Source organism: Colossoma macropomum, unplaced genomic scaffold, assembly GCF_904425465.1.
Source record: "Colossoma macropomum unplaced genomic scaffold, Colossoma_macropomum, whole genome shotgun sequence".
NCBI lineage: Eukaryota > Metazoa > Chordata > Actinopteri > Characiformes > Serrasalmidae > Colossoma > Colossoma macropomum.
The window spans coordinates 39,204,878-39,225,646 of record NW_023494790.1 but is presented as its reverse complement, the minus strand read 5'-3'; the positions used below and the strand labels follow the sequence as shown (position 1 = coordinate 39,225,646).

At 40.8% G+C, this 20,769-nt stretch overlaps 1 protein-coding gene across 2 annotated transcripts in view; it reads left to right on the top strand.

Annotated features, from left to right (window-relative positions):
• mapk8b (mitogen-activated protein kinase 8b) overlaps positions 1-20,769 on the top strand; it is a 36,645-nt gene that overhangs the window by 11,847 nt on the left and 4,029 nt on the right. For both annotated transcript variants that reach the window (XM_036573351.1, XM_036573352.1), the window contains exons 4-11: positions 1,649-1,707; positions 3,329-3,467; positions 5,899-6,064; positions 12,750-12,821; positions 14,210-14,392; positions 16,165-16,289; positions 18,787-18,850; positions 19,115-19,192. In XM_036573351.1, coding sequence (XP_036429244.1) covers positions 1,649-1,707; positions 3,329-3,467; positions 5,899-6,064; positions 12,750-12,821; positions 14,210-14,392; positions 16,165-16,289; positions 18,787-18,850; positions 19,115-19,192 — 886 coding nt within the window. The remainder of the gene's footprint in view (positions 1-1,648; positions 1,708-3,328; positions 3,468-5,898; positions 6,065-12,749; positions 12,822-14,209; positions 14,393-16,164; positions 16,290-18,786; positions 18,851-19,114; positions 19,193-20,769) is intronic.

Here is a 20,769-nt window from a genome sequence, read left to right as displayed (position 1 = left end):
GTGTGGTTTATCTTTTTAGCCGACTTGGGTTGCTCAGAATGTAGCATCACAGAGAGGAACGCATTTAAAAACATGACGTTTTATTACTAAAATAGTAATAATAGCCGAGGGATGGCTGTTCACAATTATTACGTAATTGCCTAATTGCGATTATTTGAGATGATCGCATTTATTTCAGCTGACTGCAAATGTCCTCCACAGTCCGCTGTGATATTTTGCTGCAACAAACAAAGCAGTAAACGCATTCATTGAGACGTTGAGGGGCTTATAGAAAACATTCCAAAATGGCAGACAACATTAGCCACAGGTAATTAGATGTTAATTTGTTTGGCTGTAGTTTTTAGCGACGTTCAGGTGAAGAAGCTGAACGTCCGCAGTCACTCGTTTAGTGACTAAACACTGGTGCAGTGGTCTCAGCAGTGGAGCTGAGAGACGGAGACGAGCCGTGATAGCAGGCTAGCTAATCGCTTTAGCAGATTCCTACAAGATACACTATATGGCCAAAAGTATATGGACACCCTCCTAATGATTGATTTTAGGTGTTTAAGCCACACTTGTTGCTAACAGGTGTATAAAATAAAACACATAGCCGTGCAGTCTTCATGGACAGACACTGGCAGTAGAGGGTCGCACTGAAGAGCTCAGTGACTTTAAACGCAGTACTGTCATAGGATGCCACCTCTGCTACAAGTCTGTTCCTAAAATCTCTGCCCTGCTGGATCTGCCCCGTCAAATGTAAGTGCTATTACTGTAAAATTGAAGATTTTAGGAGCAACAACATTGGTAGACCATGCAGAGTTCCAGACTACCTCTGGAAGCAACACCAGCACAAGATCTGAGCATCAGGAGCTTCATGAAATGGGTTTCCATGTCTGAGCAGCTGCACACAAGCCTAAGATCACTATGCCCAATGCCAAGCGTCGGCTGGAGTGGTGTAAAGCGCCGCCACTGGACTCTGGAGCAGTGGAACCGTGTTCTCTGGAGTGATGAATCAGCTTCTCTATCTGTCAGTCTGATGATGAATCTGGGTTTGGTGGATGTCGGGAGAACGCTACCTACCGGAATGCAGAGCCAACAGTAGAGTTTGGTGGGGGAGGGATGATGGGCTGGGCTGTTTTTCAGGGTTTGGGCTCCTCAGTTCCAGTGAAGGGTGATGTTGATGCTGCAGCACAAAGACATTTTACACAGTTATCTGCTTCCAGCTTTGTGTCAGCAGTTTGGGGAAGAGCCTTTCCTGTTCCAGCATGACTGAGCCCCTGAGCACAAAGCAGCTCCGTAAAGACATGGAGTGACCAGTTTGGTGTGGAAGAAGTTGACTGGCCCTCACAGAGCCCTGACCTCAACCCCACTGAACACCTTTGGGATGAACTGGAACGGAGATTGTGAGCCAGACCCTCTCGACCAACATCAGTGTCTGACCTCACAGATGCTCTTCTGGATGAATGGACATAAATTCCCACAGACTCTCCAACATCTTGTAGAAGCTTCCCAGAAGAATGGAGGCTGTTAGAGCTGCAAAGAGGGACCAACTCCATATTAACGTCCAGCAAGCTTATATAGGTGTGATGGTCAGGTGTCCATGTACTTTTGTCCCATGGAACACTGAGGCATCAGACACTTTAATAAAGTCTCTCTCTTCTTTTCACAGATCATCGGCTTATTAAACGTGTTCACGCCGCAGAAGACGCTGGAGGAGTTTCAGGACGTGTGAGTTGATGTGCTGAATGATGTGGCTGTTAAACGTGTCTCTTTTTCTGAACCCAGTCACACTCGGGTAGAATCTGGATGTAGATTTGTCTTTGGCTGAATGTGTGTGACAGAAGTTAAAGAGATAATTGATGGATTTGTACGTTCATTACTGCTGTGTGGAGTGAAGAGTTATGCAGTGCTAATGTGCGGCTGCTGTTAAAAGCTCTGCGTGATTGATGGCGCTCTAAAGAAAGCTCGAATTTTCGTCCCAGGGCAAGTGGAGCGATAGAGAGGTTAGATATGTTAGAATGGCAGGATCGTTTTTTGTGTTTCTCTCTGCAGTGCTGCTGGAGTTTTTAAACACTGTGTCCACTCACTGTCCACTCTATTAGACACTCCTACCTTGTCAGTCCACCTTGTAGATGCAAAGTCAGAGACAATAGCTCATCTGCTGCTGCACAGTTTGTGTTGGTCATCCTCTAGTCCTTCATCAGTGGTCACAGGACGCTGCCCACAGGACGCTGTTGGCTGGATATTTTTGGTTGGTGGACTATTCTCAGTCCAGCAGTGACACTGAGGTGTTTAAAAACTCCAGCAGCACTGCTGTGTCTGATCCACTCAGACCAGCACAACACACACTAACACACCACCACTATGTCAGTGTTACTGCAGTGCTGAGAATGATCCACCACCCAAATAGTACCTGCTCTGTGAGGGTCCATGGGGGTCCTGACCACTCAAGAACAGGGTAAAAGGGGGCTAACAAAGTATCAGAGAAACAGATGGACTACAGTCTGTAACTGTAGAACTACAAAGTGCACCTATATAGTAAGTGGAGCTGATAAAATGGACAATGAGCATAGAAACAAGGAGGTGGTCAAGTTTGAGCATCCCTGACCAAATCGCACACTTACACATGCAGCAAATCTTTTTTTTTTTTCATTTTTACCCGCTCTTCTCCCCAATTTAGTCGTCTCCAATTCCACCCGCTAGTTAGGACTCCCCCAATCACACGATGCTATCAACGCTAGGAGGGTGAAGGCTAACACAGGCTTCCTCCGAGACCTGTGAAGCCAACCACCGCTTATTTTTGAACTGCCGCTCACGCAGCGTCACTGGACAGCCGAACGCGCTCGAAGGAAAGCGCCAACCGCCAGATCTGCTACGTCAGCTAACAGACGCCTGCGCTGACTAGCATCGCGCTGAGTGATGGGGGGAGAAGGAGGGGCCATCCTACCCACCCAGAGAGAGCGAGGCCAATTGTGCTCTCTCGGACTCCCGGCTATGGACGGCTGTAGCATCACCAGGGATCGAACTCGCGATCTCCTGATGATAGGGCCAACGCTTGGACGGTTGCGCCACTCGGGAGCCCTTAGCAAATCATTTTTAAGGAATTACGTTTTCTGCAAATGTTAATGCTCAGTTAGTTCTAATTGGATCAACTTAAAAAAGTAAAAAGTAAAATTCTAACTGGTTTGTACAGATGTGTGATGTGTAGATTACACTCAGACTCAGTAGCGAGAGCTCTTGTTCGTTTTTCCTTTTTGTTCATATAGAACAAATTCTGAACCTCCTCCTGTTTGTATGTGCGGGATTTTGTGCATGTGTGTGTCTGACTGTCTGCTGCCGTCGCCTGCAGTTACCTGGTGATGGAGCTGATGGATGCTAACCTGTGCCAGGTGATTCAGATGGAGCTGGACCATGAGAGATTGTCCTATCTGCTCTACCAAATGCTCTGTGGCATCAAACACCTACATGCTGCTGGTATCATACACAGGGTGAGTTCCTGCAGCCTTGATGTTTAACATAATTACGAATGGTTAATGTTTCAGTGCTGCATTGAATTATTTTCATGTGGATTGTCAAAGCTTGCCAAACTGATCTTTTACACTCCCTTTCTGTCTAAAGCCACTACTTATTGAATCCACAGCATGCCCTGCTATGGGTTCAGTAAGTCAGTCTCATGTTCTCTAAGATTTGAAGCAGCTTCTTGTTTAGATTCAGAAGTAAATGCTTTTATTTCTTGGCTACAGCAATTTTAACATTCACATATTCTTATTTCTTTCGTCAATAGTTTTCAGACAGAGGCTGTTATTAGGCTTATATATCGCTGCTGTCGGAACAAAACCTCGTATCTCCATTTTTGATGTTTTCCAGTTTTTGACATAATTTGTAAAATACCTGTTACCTGTTTATGTTGTATGTAAATTTCATGATGAATGGACCAAAAGAAACGACCCAAAATGTCTTGGAAAAAAGTCTGGTTCCACTGACTTACATTAAAAGTGAAGTAGTGTTTTTCCTTCTCCTGTAAAGTTATTATTTTGGAGATATGAGGTTTTCTTCCGACAACAGCGATATATAAATTATTATTGTTTGCATCCCAGTTAGCTACACTCTTAAAAACGATGGTTCTTCAAGGGTTCCTTAGTAAAGAAAATGGTTCTATATAAAACCATAAAAAAGAACTTTTTGTATATATGTGTGTGTGTGTGTGTGTATGTATGTAGTATGTATATATATATATGTAAAAAATGTATATATATATATATGTAAAAAAAAAAGGAAAAGGGCTCCATAAATAACACTAAAAAGGGTTCTTCTATTGATATAAGCTTGACATCGTAACAACAGAAGCACTCTTTTGGTGCTATATAGAATCCTACTCAGAAAAGTTCTATATAAAGCCATCTACAGCACGTTCTCCATTAACCCAAAGAACCATTTTACCGTGAAAAGAACCATTTAATCATGCAAAGAATTCTTTCAGTGTTTTTAATTCTGTATAGAACCATTTTCTTTACTGAAGAACCGTCCTTTGTAAGAGTGTGCAGCGTAATTCATGTCTGAAGTTGGCACCATTTTGTGTTGATTTCTGTGAACAGTCCTAACAGTCCTAACTGCTATGAGCTGCTGGGTCGTGTCGAATGGAGATTTATGAGCCAGTGTGGGCATTTAAGCAGTTAGACGTGGGGACGCACCAACATTTTTGGGCACAGAACTGACACAGTTTTCAGCTTAAAAAGAATAAAAAGGAAATTTAGCCAAAAACAACAAAATTAAATATGTCGACCATAAAGTGTCAAAACAGTAATAAAAAGAAAATGAAATAGCAGAGAGCTGCTGGAATTCAGCTGTAGATGCCTTTGGAAAACCATGAAGGATTATATTTTCATAATTTTACTCCCTTTAATGTTCTTTTTACCAACGTGAAGATTATCGTCTCTCTTCTACATTTGTGCAAAAGCATATGGAAGCTAAATCAAATGATACGTAAGAGAAGCCCTTCTTTCGGTTTTCAGTTTTGGTTTTTTGGCCGAGTGTGTTTTGAATTTCGGTTTTGGTCCAAAATTTTTATTTCATTGCTTTGTTAATTAGAACACAGATGATGGACAGAGTTTTTAGATTTTTCTCCTTTTATAAAATAACAGCACCTTATCCTAATTTAATTTTACATTTTTAATTAGATTTTTAATAATTAAAATCTGTTTTAATCATGTTTTTAATTTCTATTCTTCTTTTACTTTTTAAATATTTTCTCATTTCGCTGCTGTCAGAAGAAAACCTTGCATCTCCTTTTTTTCGTTTTTCAGTTTTTGACATAATTTGAAAATGCCAGTTGCTCTTTACATTGTATGTAAATTTCATGATGATTGGACCAAAAGAAACGACCCAAAGTGACTTGGAAAAAACTCTGGTTCCATTGACTTACATTAAAAGTGAAGTATGTTTTTTCCTTCTCCTGTAAAGTTACCATTTTGGAGATACGAGGTTTTCTTGCAACAACAGCGATATGTAAAGCACTTTGAATGACAGCAGTGTATTAGAGGTGCTCTATAAATAAACTTGCCTTGCCTATAATGATTGTGATTATCTGCCAAATTTTATGAGGTGTGAAGGGGTGGGGTTGGTTTATTTCTGAGCTTTCCGGACCTGTTCCACACCTCTGGAGTTTGCATGTCTGATATAAAAGCACATATTGGAGCTCTTTTGGTCTAAAGGTGGTTTAAACACCTGAAAGGTTTGAGTGCTGACATCACAACAAGGTTGTGGTCTTTCAGTCAGTTGTTCCTTCACAGGTTCTGCAGTGAAAAATGTTACAGCTTTTATGCTGTTACAAACTAGCACAGAGCATTTTGAGAAGCTTGGTGTCCTCAAACTTTTGGGCAGTGTCCCTCAAACCTCTAAAACACCTCTCTGTCCCTCCAGGACCTGAAGCCCAGCAACATTGTGGTGAAATCAGACTGCACGCTGAAGATCCTGGACTTCGGCTTGGCCCGAACGGCCGCCACGGGCCTCCTCATGACCCCCTACGTGGTGACGCGCTACTACCGTGCCCCCGAGGTCATCCTGGGCATGGGTTACCAGGCCAACGGTGAGTGTGCCAGCTTGGCACCACGCCACAGCCCCATCACTGCATTGCAGCATGCCCAGAAACAGCCTCCCCACACCACAAGCACCCCCTCGCACCCCCCCAGCAAAGCGCGAGATGGAAGGGTGTGCTGGCTGATGCATTATGGGACAGCGGCAGTGCTTTTAGAAGCCAGGGCTCCTCTGCAGACTCTGTGGTTTGAGCTGAGCTTCTCGTCAGAGTCGGTTTAATCATCTATGCATGGCTCCTGCTCTTTGGGTTCGCCTGCCTCTAAGCGCTTACCATCCTACAGCCAGGATGACTCGTGAGAACATGCAGAGGGACGTGATTATCATTTTTATCATTTTAACACAAATTTGGCTTGAGGGGGAAGCAGATCTGCCGCAGCATTTTGCGAGATTAATGTAGATTATGTTGTTAAAGAAGACCTGTTGACTCAAAACATGTAATAGAAGCCACTGGGCAGATGCTGGTCTCAGTTAATGAACATTCTAGGGGACATAGGCCTGTGCCCAGTGACTGTTAATCAGATAAAAGGGGAATTCCACCTATTTTTAAAAAAGTTTTTGCATAATTCTATAAACAAGTCATTCAGAGTGATTTGATATGAAGTGCTTCATTGTAGAGAAACCTGCAAACACTCAGGTTTCTTTACAGTGGTGGTGATAGGAACCAGGGGGCACAATGTGTACAACACAAATATAGACATTTTATTTACTATTTAAAAAAACAACCAGTGAACCTACACGAGAGTTTTTATATGTAGTGTTGGTGATGATAAGCCTAAAAAATTTTTTTTTGCCTTATAGTGCGTTTTAGGCCAAGACTTTATCAGCAAACTATCATAAAACAGTGTCTCAGACATCAGGCAGTGAATTCATAACCATTTCATGTAGGAACTTTCTGTGAGGGAGCTTTTAGAGGTGGACGTCTGGTTCCTATCACCACCACTGTGAACAGTTCTGACTCTGTAAGTTTGTTTAGAACTCAGTATTTCTTATTAAACCACTCTGAATGACTCTGTTTACATCTTAACCATGTTGTTATGTAGAACTTTTGAAAAATTGGTGGAGTTCCCCTTTTAACATGGTAACAGCCCCCAGTGAAGGTAAAAACTCATTTGCAGCCAATTGAAAAAGGTGATATCCTACATATCCTACACGACATAGACAGGTCGTTTCCCCACAAACTCTCAGACGGTAAAGTTTATATGATGTTCATAATTTTGTTCTTTTTAATTAGATTAATTACAGATTTGGTTTCCAAATTAAAGAAGACAGTATATTACAAGCACAGCATTTACTGAGAGGCTGTAAGGGATGAAACGCTACAGCAAGTGGAAAAAAAATACCCCCCTTCAAAACCCAGTTTAACCATTAATCATGGTTTTTTCCGCACATTACCCAATCAATGGACTCTGTTACCATCACAGGCCTAGAAGGACACATTTTTAAACAAATACTGATGAATTCTTCAGTCAAATATTTGTATTTGTAATTAAGCTGTGAATCGTTCACAGATGGGTCTAGTTTCCCAGAGGGAAGAAATTGCGGTAATATCATCATAGAAGTTAACAGGATCCGCCTCCTGATCATGCATGGATCATGCAGAGAACCTTAAGGAAAGCAGACGTAACCAGAATATTATTATTATTATTATTATTATTATTATTATTATTTTTATTATTATTTCATAGTGTTGGATAACACTTCGATGACCACTTGTTCCAGTCCATCACATTTACAGTTTATTTATTAGTTATTTTAACTCTTGGACAGGCTGACTGAAATGCCTTGAGTGGGTCAATGTTGTGAACACACAGTCATCTCCTCCTGTTTATATCACGCGACATCACCTGGTGAGAAAGCCAGGCACAGTCAAGGCAGCTAGTCACAGTTTTATCGTTGATCTCTTTATGTCAACTACTTAAGTTTATATGAGTAATAAACGGACAATACAGACGTGTATATTACGTGAAAACGCAACACAAACAGCATCCGCTCCTGCTTTCGCGTCTGGTGTGAACTTTCATTCACTCTTTATCTACTGTTAGGACTTGTGTGAATCTGAATAAGTTTTACGTCAAATTTATGCAGAAATATAGAAAATTCTAAAGGCTCAGAAACTTCCTAGCACCAAGTCAAGTCAAAGTTTATTTATATGGCGCTTTTTACAACAGGTGTTGTCACAAAGCAGCTTTACAGAAAAATCCGGGTCTGAGCCCCCACGAGCGTCGCCAGTGGTAACAGTGGCAAGGAAAAACTCCCTAAGAGCAAGAGGAAGAACCACTGAGAGGAACCAAGACTCAAAAGGGGAACCCATCCTCCTCTGGACCACACCGGATAGCAAACAGCTTTAGTAAAAAATATTAGAATACAAAACAGGAAAAACAGGCGGAGCAACGGTTAATTGGATAGTGTGAGTTTATGCAGCAGCAGCAGCAGCAGGAGGGTCAGTTCATGAGGGTGAGGTTTGCACAGATTTGTACAGCGTGAAGCTCCATGGTGGTTGAAACTCTGGTGGTGACTCTAGCTGCTCTGGTGGCTCCCATGTGGCAACTCAGGCAAACATTGCTCAGAGGCAGAGAGAGGCTGACTGACTGACTGGACAGGTCTGTTAATGGAGAGATATTGGAGAGTAATAGTGCAAACAGCTGATACCAGCAAAGCACCACTGTATATATGAATAAAAGAAATCAGAAAACTCCTTAATTGACCCACGTCTAACAAAACGCACCTCAGCCCTTACTGGTGCTGTAACATGCTTAGAGGACAGCAGTCAGTCCTGTTTGTTTATTTGAGCTGGACCTGCATCTGTCATCAGTATCAACATCAAGGAAGCAACGTAGCTAATCAGCTAGTTTGGCCGCGCTGGACTTCCACTTCAAGAGTTGCATACAGTGAAGAAAGAACCACAAATAAGTGGTTAATCACAGTTTTTTCTATGGTAATTAATCATCAGCTAAAATGTGATGACCGTGATGGCCCAGTGGCTTGTGGTGACAGAGGAATTGACTTGGGCTTTGTTCACACAGCAGGTAAAAGTGGCCGATCTTTTTCTTCATATGTGACACAGATGTGTGTTTGTGTGTCAGTGTGAACAGATAAACACGCAATCTGATATTTTCTATCCTGATTTGAGACGCTTTCATATGTGGTACTGAAATACGAACCGTATCCAATACGCAATGGGACTCAACCTGAACAGCCAGACTGGGATTCATGCGACTTTTACGTCAATCCAACTCCACATTCGTCATAGTTTTGCACTGCTGAGACTCATAAACATCTGGGCTGCTGTTTCCGTGCAAAAATGAGAAGAAACTCGTCCAAAACCCTCAGAGTTCAAAGAGACTTTGAACGAAACGACTGAACACAGCCATAGGAGAACGAGGCTGCAGCGTCAAAGTTTAAAGAATCCGAGGACGCGAACCAAAGAAGTGACCGCGCCCTTTTTACGGCTCGAACACATTCTGGGTGATGAGCCCAGCTGTCAGTCAGTGAAGCTTCATGATGGCTCCTGTGATGCTGGTGAAGATGAAGCTGATCCTCCGGGAGCGACTGGCGTTCGTTGGCGGTCGTGATTGTTTACCTCTGGATGAGCCGTGAAGCTGTGTGACCCTCTGATCTGTAGCGCATGCGGCTCAGTTTAGGAGCTGATCTGTTCAGACTGATGATACAGATCACATTTAAAAGATAATCTGAACAGACAAAAACTTGGATTTGGTGAGAAAATCAGATTTGGGCCACTTTTACCTGCTGTGTGAACGCAGCCTAAGATGCACTTAAACTAGTGTATCTAATATAATTAATAATAAATGTGTACTTCAAAAACGGGGGAAAAAAAGAGACACTTTACTTCCCTGCATTTTTTTTTTTTAACCGGCTCCTCCACCTGGCAGGTGGCCCCCAGGTAATTTGAGTGTGAGACCCCTGAGGTTAGCATGTAATAAATGTAGTTTCAAATTTGCATTATATAATCAAATACTGTAAATGTTTATTCTGAAAAATTCTGCGTTGCTCTGAGTCAGCGGGTATTCAGTCCTTTCCTCAGTACAGTAAACTGTGATGAAACTACGTTCAGTGATAATCGAGAGTGTGACAGTTACTGCAGATACAGATTAGGTTGAAAACGCTGAGTACTTCTTTTAACCTTTTTAACTCTGTGGAACCAGCGGTGGTTCCAAAACGCACTTCGTCATATTCTTTACTACTTTAAGCTACATTCTAAAGGTGGGGGTCGTATGAGAGCTGTAACTGTCTTCTTTCCAGTCAAATAGATTGTCATTTTAAAACTTTTTATAATAAATGAACTCACACTTTTTTTTTTTTCTATTGAAAGTCGACCCATTTTTCCACAAATCTGAGCCATAAACTGGATCTCAGATGGCGTCTCTTCAGTGATCTGCTCTGTAAAAATTATTTTCATTAAAATTGTAAGCATATAGCATTATGTTTATGATCATCAAACACATTTTCTGTTCGTTTGAGGGGAACCAAAAACCAAAAATTTACATTTATTTCATGCAGTTACTGAATAATCTGCCTTACGATTTGGGCATGTAAATTCAGATGGAAAAACCGAAATACACCCACGAGCGTAAGAGGTTAAACGGCTTGTTGAGTTGTGGAATCATGACCTCAGCAGCTGACTGGATGCTCTGCTTATGAAGTCTGTTCTCTTCTTCCTCTTCTGCTACACGCGTTTAGTGGATATATGGGCTGTGGGCTGCATAATGGCAGAAATGGTTCGCCACAAAATCCTTTTCCCGGGGAGGGACTGTATCCTTGTACTGCTTGTTAAGCTGTTCTGCACTCGCTTGCCAACTTATGTTTTGGTATTTTCATAAATTGCGGTAATGTCTGTTGTGAGATGCTGAGATCAGGTCAAATAACAGCTTTTCAGCGCTTCATCAGTGTCATAATTACCATCTCATTCCATCACATCTTTCTTAGAAGATGACAGAGTTCAGTTAAATGTCTTCACAAAAAAGATGTGTTTGATTTGAATGTCTCAGTAAAAACCACAGTGATTATGAAGCAGTGCTGATCTTACAGGACACTTTGCATATCATTAAAGGAGAATTCCACCTGTTGTTTTTAAAATGTCTGCATAATTAAAACGTTCAGATGTAAACAGAGCATTTTGGTGTGAAACGCTCTGTTCTAGAGAAACTTACTGAGGCAGAATTGTTCACAGTGGTGGTGATAGGAACCAGACGTCCACCTCTAAAAGCTCCCTCACAAGTTATTACATGAAATGCTTATGATAATGGGTATTTTAATTAATTTTAATCCATTCATGGTGGAGGGATACATGCATGGTGCTGTGAGGCAAAATAGTCCCCAAAGAAAACTTAATATTTCAGATTTTCCACTATTTTCCATCATCAACATTCCATATAAACTCAGAAGACTCGTGTAGGTTCACTGGTGGTTCTGGATAGTAAATAAAATGTCTATATCTGTGTTGTAGTCATGGCGACCTCTGGTTCCTATCACCACCACTGTAAAGACATCTGAACCATTACATACCAAACCACTCTGAATCTCTCTGTTTACATCTCAATGACAGATTTATGTCAACTTTTTTGAAAGTTGTGTGGAATTTCCCCTTAAGAAATGCAAATACTTCATGTTTTTATGAATTATCAGCACAATATCCAGGTCCAAACTGAACTGGCTACATTTTTCTGCCATCCTAAATCGGGCCTGAACGATATATCAGTCGTCTGATAATATCAGCTTGAGGTCTTGCTGGTTTATTGGTGTCAACAGAAATTCAGCATATGACCCTAAAACCCTAAAGCTTGGTAAATTAAGCTTTCGACACAGATCAATAACATGGCTACTTAAATATTTATGTTTTTATGTTCTGTCTTAGCCTACACCCTTAAAAAAGATGCTTCTTTAAGGGTTCTTTAGTTAAGGCAGTGGTTCTCTATAGAATCATGAACAATTAAAGAACCATTTGCATGCTTAAAAGGTTCTTTGCATGGTGAAACGGTTCTTCAGATTGATGGAGAATGCGGTTTTGCATAGCACCAAAAAGGGTTCTTGTATTGTTACAAGCTTGACATAGTGACAATAGCGGAATCCTTTTTGGTGCTGTATAAATAATTTTCAAAATGGTTCTGTATAGAACCGTATATCCCCATGCAAAGAACCGTTTATGCCTGCATATGGTTTTTTTTGAGTGTTCATGGTTCATGGAACAATTACCTTTACTAAAGAACCCTTGTAGAACCGTTATTTTTAAGACTGCAGAAAAGTGAATATGAAAGATATAAATATTTAATGCTGCTTATGGTGATGCAGGTTTGGTGTAACATAGAGTGAGAATAGTTATCGCAGTTTGAAGCATTTTTACAGGTTAGTAGTCAGTAGGATCAGAATTCTTTCGGTATTAAACGCAGACTGTTGATATCGGTCAGGCCCTGTTCGTAATACATTCCACAGCTGTGTCTGAATTCTCTTTATTTAGAGAATGATTAGATCCACCCAGAAGGGAACTCAGGCCTGCATGCTGTCTTTATTTTTCCTTTCTTACGTTGCGTCCACATCACTTCACCTGCACCCTGTTGTTTGTTTGTTTGTTTGTTTGTTTGTTTGCATTAAGCATGCAGTTTTGTTTGGAATGAGTTTTTTGTGTATGTGATTTTAATTTGGTTGTCATTTCATTTTTTCAGTTGATGTCTGGTCTATTGGCTGCATCATGGCCGAAATGGTCAGAGGCAGCGTGCTGTTTCCAGGCACAGACCGTATCCTTACCCGGACCTCCATCGTTCTTCCATTCTGTCTGTTAGTGTTTGTGTTTGTGTGTCCTTTTTTGTTTTTTTCTCTCCCGTTTATCATCATTAGTGAGTTGAAACTGGGTATTGAAACGAGTGCTGGCCCTTTTAGTTATATTTCAGCAAACTGTAACAACCGCTAGCTTGAGGAGTAAACGTATATGAAATAATGCTTAAAGTTATACGTAATAAAACAAAAATAAATAAAATTCAGACCATTTTCTCTTTATCGCACGGTAATTGATTAGCCAAAACATGGTTGCTCTCTAAAATGTACTTCTTTAGTTTTGCAGTGGAGCTACAAGATTTGATTGATATGGTTTCTGTATTATGTAATTTTATCTATTAAAAAAATTCAAGCTTCAAGCTACTATTGTTCGCATTTTTATTAACCCCCAGTGTAGTTATCTCCAGTTCCCACATTAGCTAGATCTCCTCCTATCACACCATGCTCCCAAGGTGGGAGCGGGAACGCTAGCATGTTCATCCCAAACACGTGAAGCTCCTCCACATCTTTCCAAACTGCCACCAACGCAACCTCGTTGGTTGTCTTCAGACGGTACCAGTTTTCAAATACTGAATCACTTTTTTGAGCGTCCGATATATTTTCTCACGGAAATGCAGAGAAATATACAAACAATTCCATAAAACAGTGATTTTAGGTTTAAACATGGCTCTGAATTGGGATGATTTTTATCATATTCGCAACTAAGTATGTATGTAATGTTATTCTTTGCTACACCAAGTCACAGCAGGGGAAGCGTGGCTCGTTCACTAACTACAGTTTCCTTCAGCTCCTGTTGAATAATTAAAGGACAGAATGGCTCTTCTTAACATTTGGGTTGCCGACCCTGCTCCACACTCTTAAAATAGATAATGTGCTGTAGGTGGTTCTTTTGTAACAAGCTAGACATCGTAGCTATAGCAGAACCCTTTTCAAAGAGGTTCTATGTAGAACCACCTACAGCGCATTCTCCATCAATCTGAGGAACGCTTTCACGATGCATAGAACACAATCATGCAAAGGGTTCTTTGAGTGTTCATGGTTCTATGTAGAACCATTTTCTTTACTGAGGAACCCTTGAAGAACCATCTTTTTTAAGAGTGTAGTGCTAAAACTACAAAAGCAATCAGACGAGGCTAATCTTTTGTCTTGTGAGTAGATGTGTCGTTTCTTGCTAAGGTGTAGCAGTGTTGTTCTTAATATCTGTATTTCCAAAGCGTTCATCCTGATGGTAGAACTCTCTGGAGTAAACGGTGATGCAGTCTGGAACCTGGCCAGGTTTCCTCACTGTCAGAACCGTACGTGTCTTGCATCTGCAGTGTTGATTTTTTTTCCTAAGCCGAGTGAACTGTAGATATCGACCAGTGGAATAAGGTCATCGAGCAGCTGGGCACACCGTCTCAGGAGTTCATGATGAAACTCAACCAGTCTGTGAGGACCTACGTGGAGAACAGACCTCGCTATGCAGGCTACAGCTTCGAGAAGCTTTTCCCTGACGTGCTCTTCCCGGCCGACTCTGACCACAACAAACTGAAGGGTGAGTACTTTGTGCTTGGACTAGTCTGTGATTGCCGCCTCATTTCTTCTTCACATTCCTACACAGTGGAGGCCATGATCTGCTGGTCTTCTCAGTGCTTATGGCCCCTCCTAGATGTCTTGCATTATTCGTAATATTGGTTTGGTATTTGAAGAAATTTTCACAATACGTATCACAATATTTTGACGCTGATCAGCACATCAGTAAATTCACATTTACAAAACTGCAATCAAACACACTACAATACACTATAGTAATCCGTACTGGAGATATCTACAGTGTGCTCAGAAATAGGGATGGATCGTTCTGCACTCTCAACTCTCACCCCTTGCTAGACTGGATAAGACCTCTGGACAGTCTACGGGCCAGAGTGTCGTTTATTTACAAAACATTGGTAGACCATCGTATAAAGCAGTTGGCAGTCAAACAGCTGTGGGAACGAGAGCTTTCCAGTACTGGTCCTTCCTTGGATTGGAACATTATATGGGCTAATTTAAGTCACTCCTCTAAAAATTTGGTTTATTCATTACAAAATAATTCACAGAGCATATGGAACACCTTACAGGAGATATCAAATGAAACGTATTTCTAGTTATGCCTGTAATATTTGTAACACTGCACCTGGTACATTTATGCATATGTTCTGGGAATGTTCAAAGTATCAGATATATGGACCTCTAAAATACTTGATCTCAGTGATCCACTGTCGTCACATTTATGTCTTTTAAATGATGACTCAGCTTTTCAGTTTTCTTCGATTCAGCGAAGGATGTTTTACAGCCACCAAGAAAACGGTCTTGCAACTTTGGGTCACCCCACAGCTTTCAGCTATGAAATTCTGAATGTTTAATTTTCAAATTATAGTTTGGATGGAATCTCTTACAGCTAAGCTTAACAAGGCAGAACAGTCAACAGAAGAAACTGGGAGAATTTGTATGACTCTATTCAAGAACTTTAGTTTCCAGTTAAATTATGTGATGTTGTTCAGTTGTGTAGTTGTTTATATATATTGTCTTTGCTTTATATTTGTGTGTATTCCTAAAAATGTATGTCACCATCCTGCCTTTCCCTCCCCCTTACCTTTTCCCACCCTTGTTGTAAAACAATAAAAATATAATAAAAAGTTGATCACAAAAAAGAAATAGGGGTGGGTGATGTGGCAAAAATTATATCATGATACTTTAAGACATTTTCATGATGTACGGTATGCTTCAGGATATTCATTTTTTCTGAGATTTAATAAATTGGTACAAACAAAATGGAGCCAAGTGCCACATATAAAAAGTACTACAATAATAGTGATAATAATAATAATAATCCTAAAACTGCAGTGATTTCATTCAGCGACTTGCAAGCTGCACCAATTAAACAGGCCTAATTATGCTCACCTTGTAATGAAATGTGTGGTCAGTGAGTGTTCTTTAATACATATATCACACAACGATAAAATGTCATATTTTGATGATACCTTTTCAAAAACACATACACAATACACACTCCTTTAATCTGAAGAACGGATTCACCATGCAGAGAACCACTTAAGCACAAGATGGTTCTATATAGAACCGTAGTTCTAAACAGAACCATTCCCTTTACTAAAGAACCCTGAAGAACCATCTTTTCAAGAATGTGGGCTTTTAAAACAGTGCTTTCATTTGAATCTCCATATGTTGCACATGGATAGAATTCAAGCTAGAAAAAGCTCATAAGTGAGCTGATTATGTGAGAAGCTTTCATTTCACTTTCTCATTCCCTTCTGTTTCTCCCTGCAGCCAGCCAGGCTCGAGACCTCCTGTCCAAAATGCTGGTAATAGATGCGTCCAAGCGGATCTCGGTGGACGAGGCCCTTCAGCACCCCTACATCAACGTGTGGTATGACCCCACCGAGGTGGAAGCGGTAGGCATTTATTTATTGGCTCTTGTGCGAAGGGCGGCAGGCGCGTGCGTCGGCGAGGGCTGCGTTCATTAGGTTTAGCCTTCAGAGCCTCTGACCGCCTTGCTGAGCCTCTTCATAGGCTCCCCGGAGAACGGGGCTGATGGGGCGCATCACATCTCCTCTAATCGGATATGAACCGCACGGCATCTGGCCCTCTGAGTGGAGACCTCAGCTGTTGTGCAGGAAGACGTCAGCATTTTATAAACAGAAGAGTTTTTCAAAATTTTGTCCAGAAACTTACCGATGCCTTTACAGTGGTGGTGATCGGAACCAGGGGTCGCCATGACTACAACACAAATATAGACATTTTATTTACTCTCCAGAACCACCAGTGAACCTACACGAGTCTTCTGAGTTTATATGGAATGTTGATGATGGGAAAATAGTGGAAAATCTGGAATAATAAGTTTTCTTTGGGGACTATTTTGCCTCACAGCGCCCTGCATATTATGTATGCCTCCACCATGAATGGATTTTGAGGCCAGAATCTTCTCAAAACTATCATAACACAGTGTCTCAGTCATCAGGCAGTGAATTCATAACCATTTCATGTAGTAACTTTCTGTGAGGGAGCTTTTAGAGGTGGACGTCTGGTTCCTATCACCACCACTGTGAACAGTTCTGACTCGGTAAGTTTCTGTAGAACAGAGCGTTTCACACCAAACCACTCTGAACCACTCTGTTTTTAAAAGTTTAACCATTTAATCATTTTGAACTTTGCAATATGGTTGTTTCTCATTTAATGTTGTTTATTTTTAATTGGCCAGCTGTTGGTCTCTATACAATACAGAAGTGTTTCTCCTATACTATTACTACTACTACTACTAATAATAATAATACCAATAGGCATGTCCCAGTCCAGTCTGAAACATCAGTGTTGGGACCGATTAAGGTATATTTGAATAGATTACTATCTACTACATAAAGCGTGATCAAATCCAAGTTCCGATCCTGACGTTGACGGTAGGTTGTTTTACCCACCTGTGTTATGTTAACACCACTGTCAGACAGGTGACAGAAGTGGATGTTATCCACAATTATTGGCAGTGAGCTGAGTTTTCAGAAGTGGTGCAAAGTGGGGTGTTGTACAGTGAAAAATTAATGTTGTTCACCTGCTTGTAATATCTTCATAATCAGTGCTTCACCTGTGTTAAACAGACAAACAAACCAAAAACAAACTTCTAAATTTAAACCTTGGCAGTAACATATGAGAAAGGGCCGCATTTTAAAGTAACTGCCGTTTTAGCACATCTTTACTGAATTGAAAAGGTCTTTGTTTTGGTATTCTGTGCTTATTTGGTACCATTTTCTCATACAGGGTTCATACAACGTTTGTTCACTTTTCTTTCCGTATTCGCTGTTAGTTTACTATTGTTCACTATTTCAGCACTACATTAGCAACCACCTGGAGTACTGTAGCAACAGTCTAGGAACACCTTAGTAACCAACCTGGGATTCTATAGCAACGGCACAGCACCACTTTAGCAACCACCTGGAGAACCATAGCAACAGCCTAGCAACACCTTAGTACCCATCTGGTATTCTATGGCAAAGGCACAGCACTACTTTAGCAACCACCTGGAGTACCATAGCAGCACCTTAGTACCCATCTGAGATTCTATAGTAACAGCTTATCAAGAGTACCATAGCAACAGCCCAGGAACACCTTGGTAACCACCTGGGATTCTATAGCAACAGCACAGCGCCACTTTAGTAACCACCTGGAGTACTATAATAGCAACCACCTGGGATTCTATAGCAACGGTGCAGCACCACTTTGGCAACCACCTGGAATACCATAGCAACAGCCCAGCAACACCTTAGTAAACATCTGGTATTCTACATCAAAGGCACAGCACCACTTTAACAACCACCTGAAGTACCATAGCAACAGCCTAGCAGCACCTTAGTACCCATCTGAGATTCTATAGTAATGGCTTATCAAGAGTACCATAGCAACAGCCCAGCAACACCTTGGTAACCACCTGGGATTCTATAGCAACAGCACAGTGCCACTTTAGCAACCACCTGGAATACCATAGCAACAGCCCAGCAACACCTTAGTAACCACCTCAGATTCCATGACAACAGCCCAGCAACACCTTAGCAACCACCTGGGAATTCATAGCAGTGTGGTTGTCAGGGTTTTGCTGTCTTTAATGTTTGTGAAATGTGCAACTATGTTATCTTCAAAAACGCAAAGTTTGGATTGGACTTCATGCAGCATTCAATATTAAAAGACTCTGGATTACGGATTATGGATTACGGATTTGGGGCAACAGGACCTGACTAGGATATCCTAACAACAACAGCTGCTACATTTCTGTTTTAGGTTCCTCAGAAAGGAACGTCCACTGTATCTGCCAGCTGTAGAGCGACTGGAGCTTGTCTTGCTGTAGATTTATTGATAAATGTGTTGTGTTGGAGTTAAAATGATCATTGCTGTTCTCTGTTCCAGCCACCGCCGCTGATCACAGACAAGCAGCTGGATGAGCGAGAGCACACCGTGGAGGAGTGGAAAGGTGCTGTCTTATAATTAACAGCTTCATTGTTAAAGGAGAAATGATACATGCATCCCTGACAGGGTCTCTTTAGGGGGCCAGTGTTGTTTCCTACACCCACCCTTCTCTCAGTTATTCTGTGAAGCACTGCAGCAGTACACTTTGCTGAAATGAGAACAGGTCTCTGGAGAACAGCTGGCTCATCATAACGAGCTGTGTGCTAATCATCCGAGTTTCTCTCAGCGCAGTCTGACTCTCCTCTCTGTCTTTCTGCTTCCTCATCAGAGCTGATCTACAAGGAGGTGCTGGACTGGGAGGAGCGCTCCAAAAACGGCGTGATCCGCGGACAGCCGGCCTCGCTAGGTTAGTTTAGGAAGTTTCCTCCTCAGACAGCGCCTGCTCCGTCTCGCACACGGCAGCGTTCCGAACTTTGGAATCCCTACCATATTGTTTCTGATCGTCTGTATTTTAGATGCAATAATAACTTCAATCCATCATCAATCAATCAATCAATCAATCAAACTTTATTTAATCTCGGAGAACATTGAGGGTGATCTTTATTTATGGTGTTGCCGAGTTGATACAGAACAGGGGATTGATAATGTGTAAAAACATATCAAATAATAAAAGTAAATTTAATACAAAAAAAGAGACTCAAATCAGGTAAGTATAAAAAAGATGAAACATTAATAATAAACATACATAAAAATACAATAAAAAATATAAAACAGTAATTAATAAAAATAAATCAAATCAAAATAAAACAAAAGGAGAATAAGATCAAAAAGTAAACTAAAAATAATTAGAATATAAAAATAATTAAAATGACTAAAATAATAAAATAATCCTAATTTAAATAAGAATATGAATAGTAATAAATAAACAGACAAATAAGATATAATAGTAAAAATCAGGTAGAACAGTGTGAGGCAGAGTGGAGGTGGTTAGAGAGTAAGAGTTTGAAGTGACTGAGTGACCCAGCGATCCGAGTCGTAGTGGTTCCTGTAGTGAGGGTCCAGCTCACTGATGCTGGAACTACAGGCAGATTTTCCCAGTTCAGTAAAACCCTCAGTACCTGTCATGTGATCCAAACACTGGAGTGAGTCTGATAAATAGCATTATTTACAGACATCATTGAAGTAATATATTCTGACAGAATAAACCAGTGTGTTTCCCGCTGCGCTGCAAGTGAGGGCCAACCAACCTTCTCATCCAGTCTGCAGTGATGAGTGTTTATAAGGGTCTCCAGTAATGAACCTCAGTGCAGAGTGATAGAGTCCAGCGGTTTGAGGGAACTGGCGAATGCGTGTTCGTAAAAACTTATGATGCAGATTTAATTGACTGAACAAAAATTAGAAAACGAAAGGTATTCAAAGAGGGATGTTTCAGCATTTAAGAATTCTGTGAACTAGTTCATCCATACAGTTTATCTATTTATATCTATTTTTTACTCCTGTCATGTTCATTCTGGACACATCTAAAATTTCTTAATATTTATATTCATTGCTGTTCATTTTACAGCTTTCTGCTGTATATTTGTAATGACATAAACCTGTGAAGTTACCCAGGAATCATTTTATCATTTACATACAAGCATACTGCCTTTATATTATTGAATATGTTATTTTAAACGTTTAAACATTAGTGTGACGTTCACAGATGTGTAGAATGTTATTTACAGTTATTTATGTCTTAATGGGAATCAGAAGGATGTATATTAAGTTAAAATATAGTTATGCAACTAATTATATAATAATAATAATAATGAAATTATTCATGTAAATTGCTGTGAAATGTAAGTATGAAGTGACAGTAGTCTAGACTTCTACAAGACATGAACTTGCTGACCAATCATGGTCACCTCTGCTGTTGGCACGGCGACAACCAAGATGACGGAGCAGCTGTGTACCAGCCAATAGAATTCTTTCACAAACGCTAAA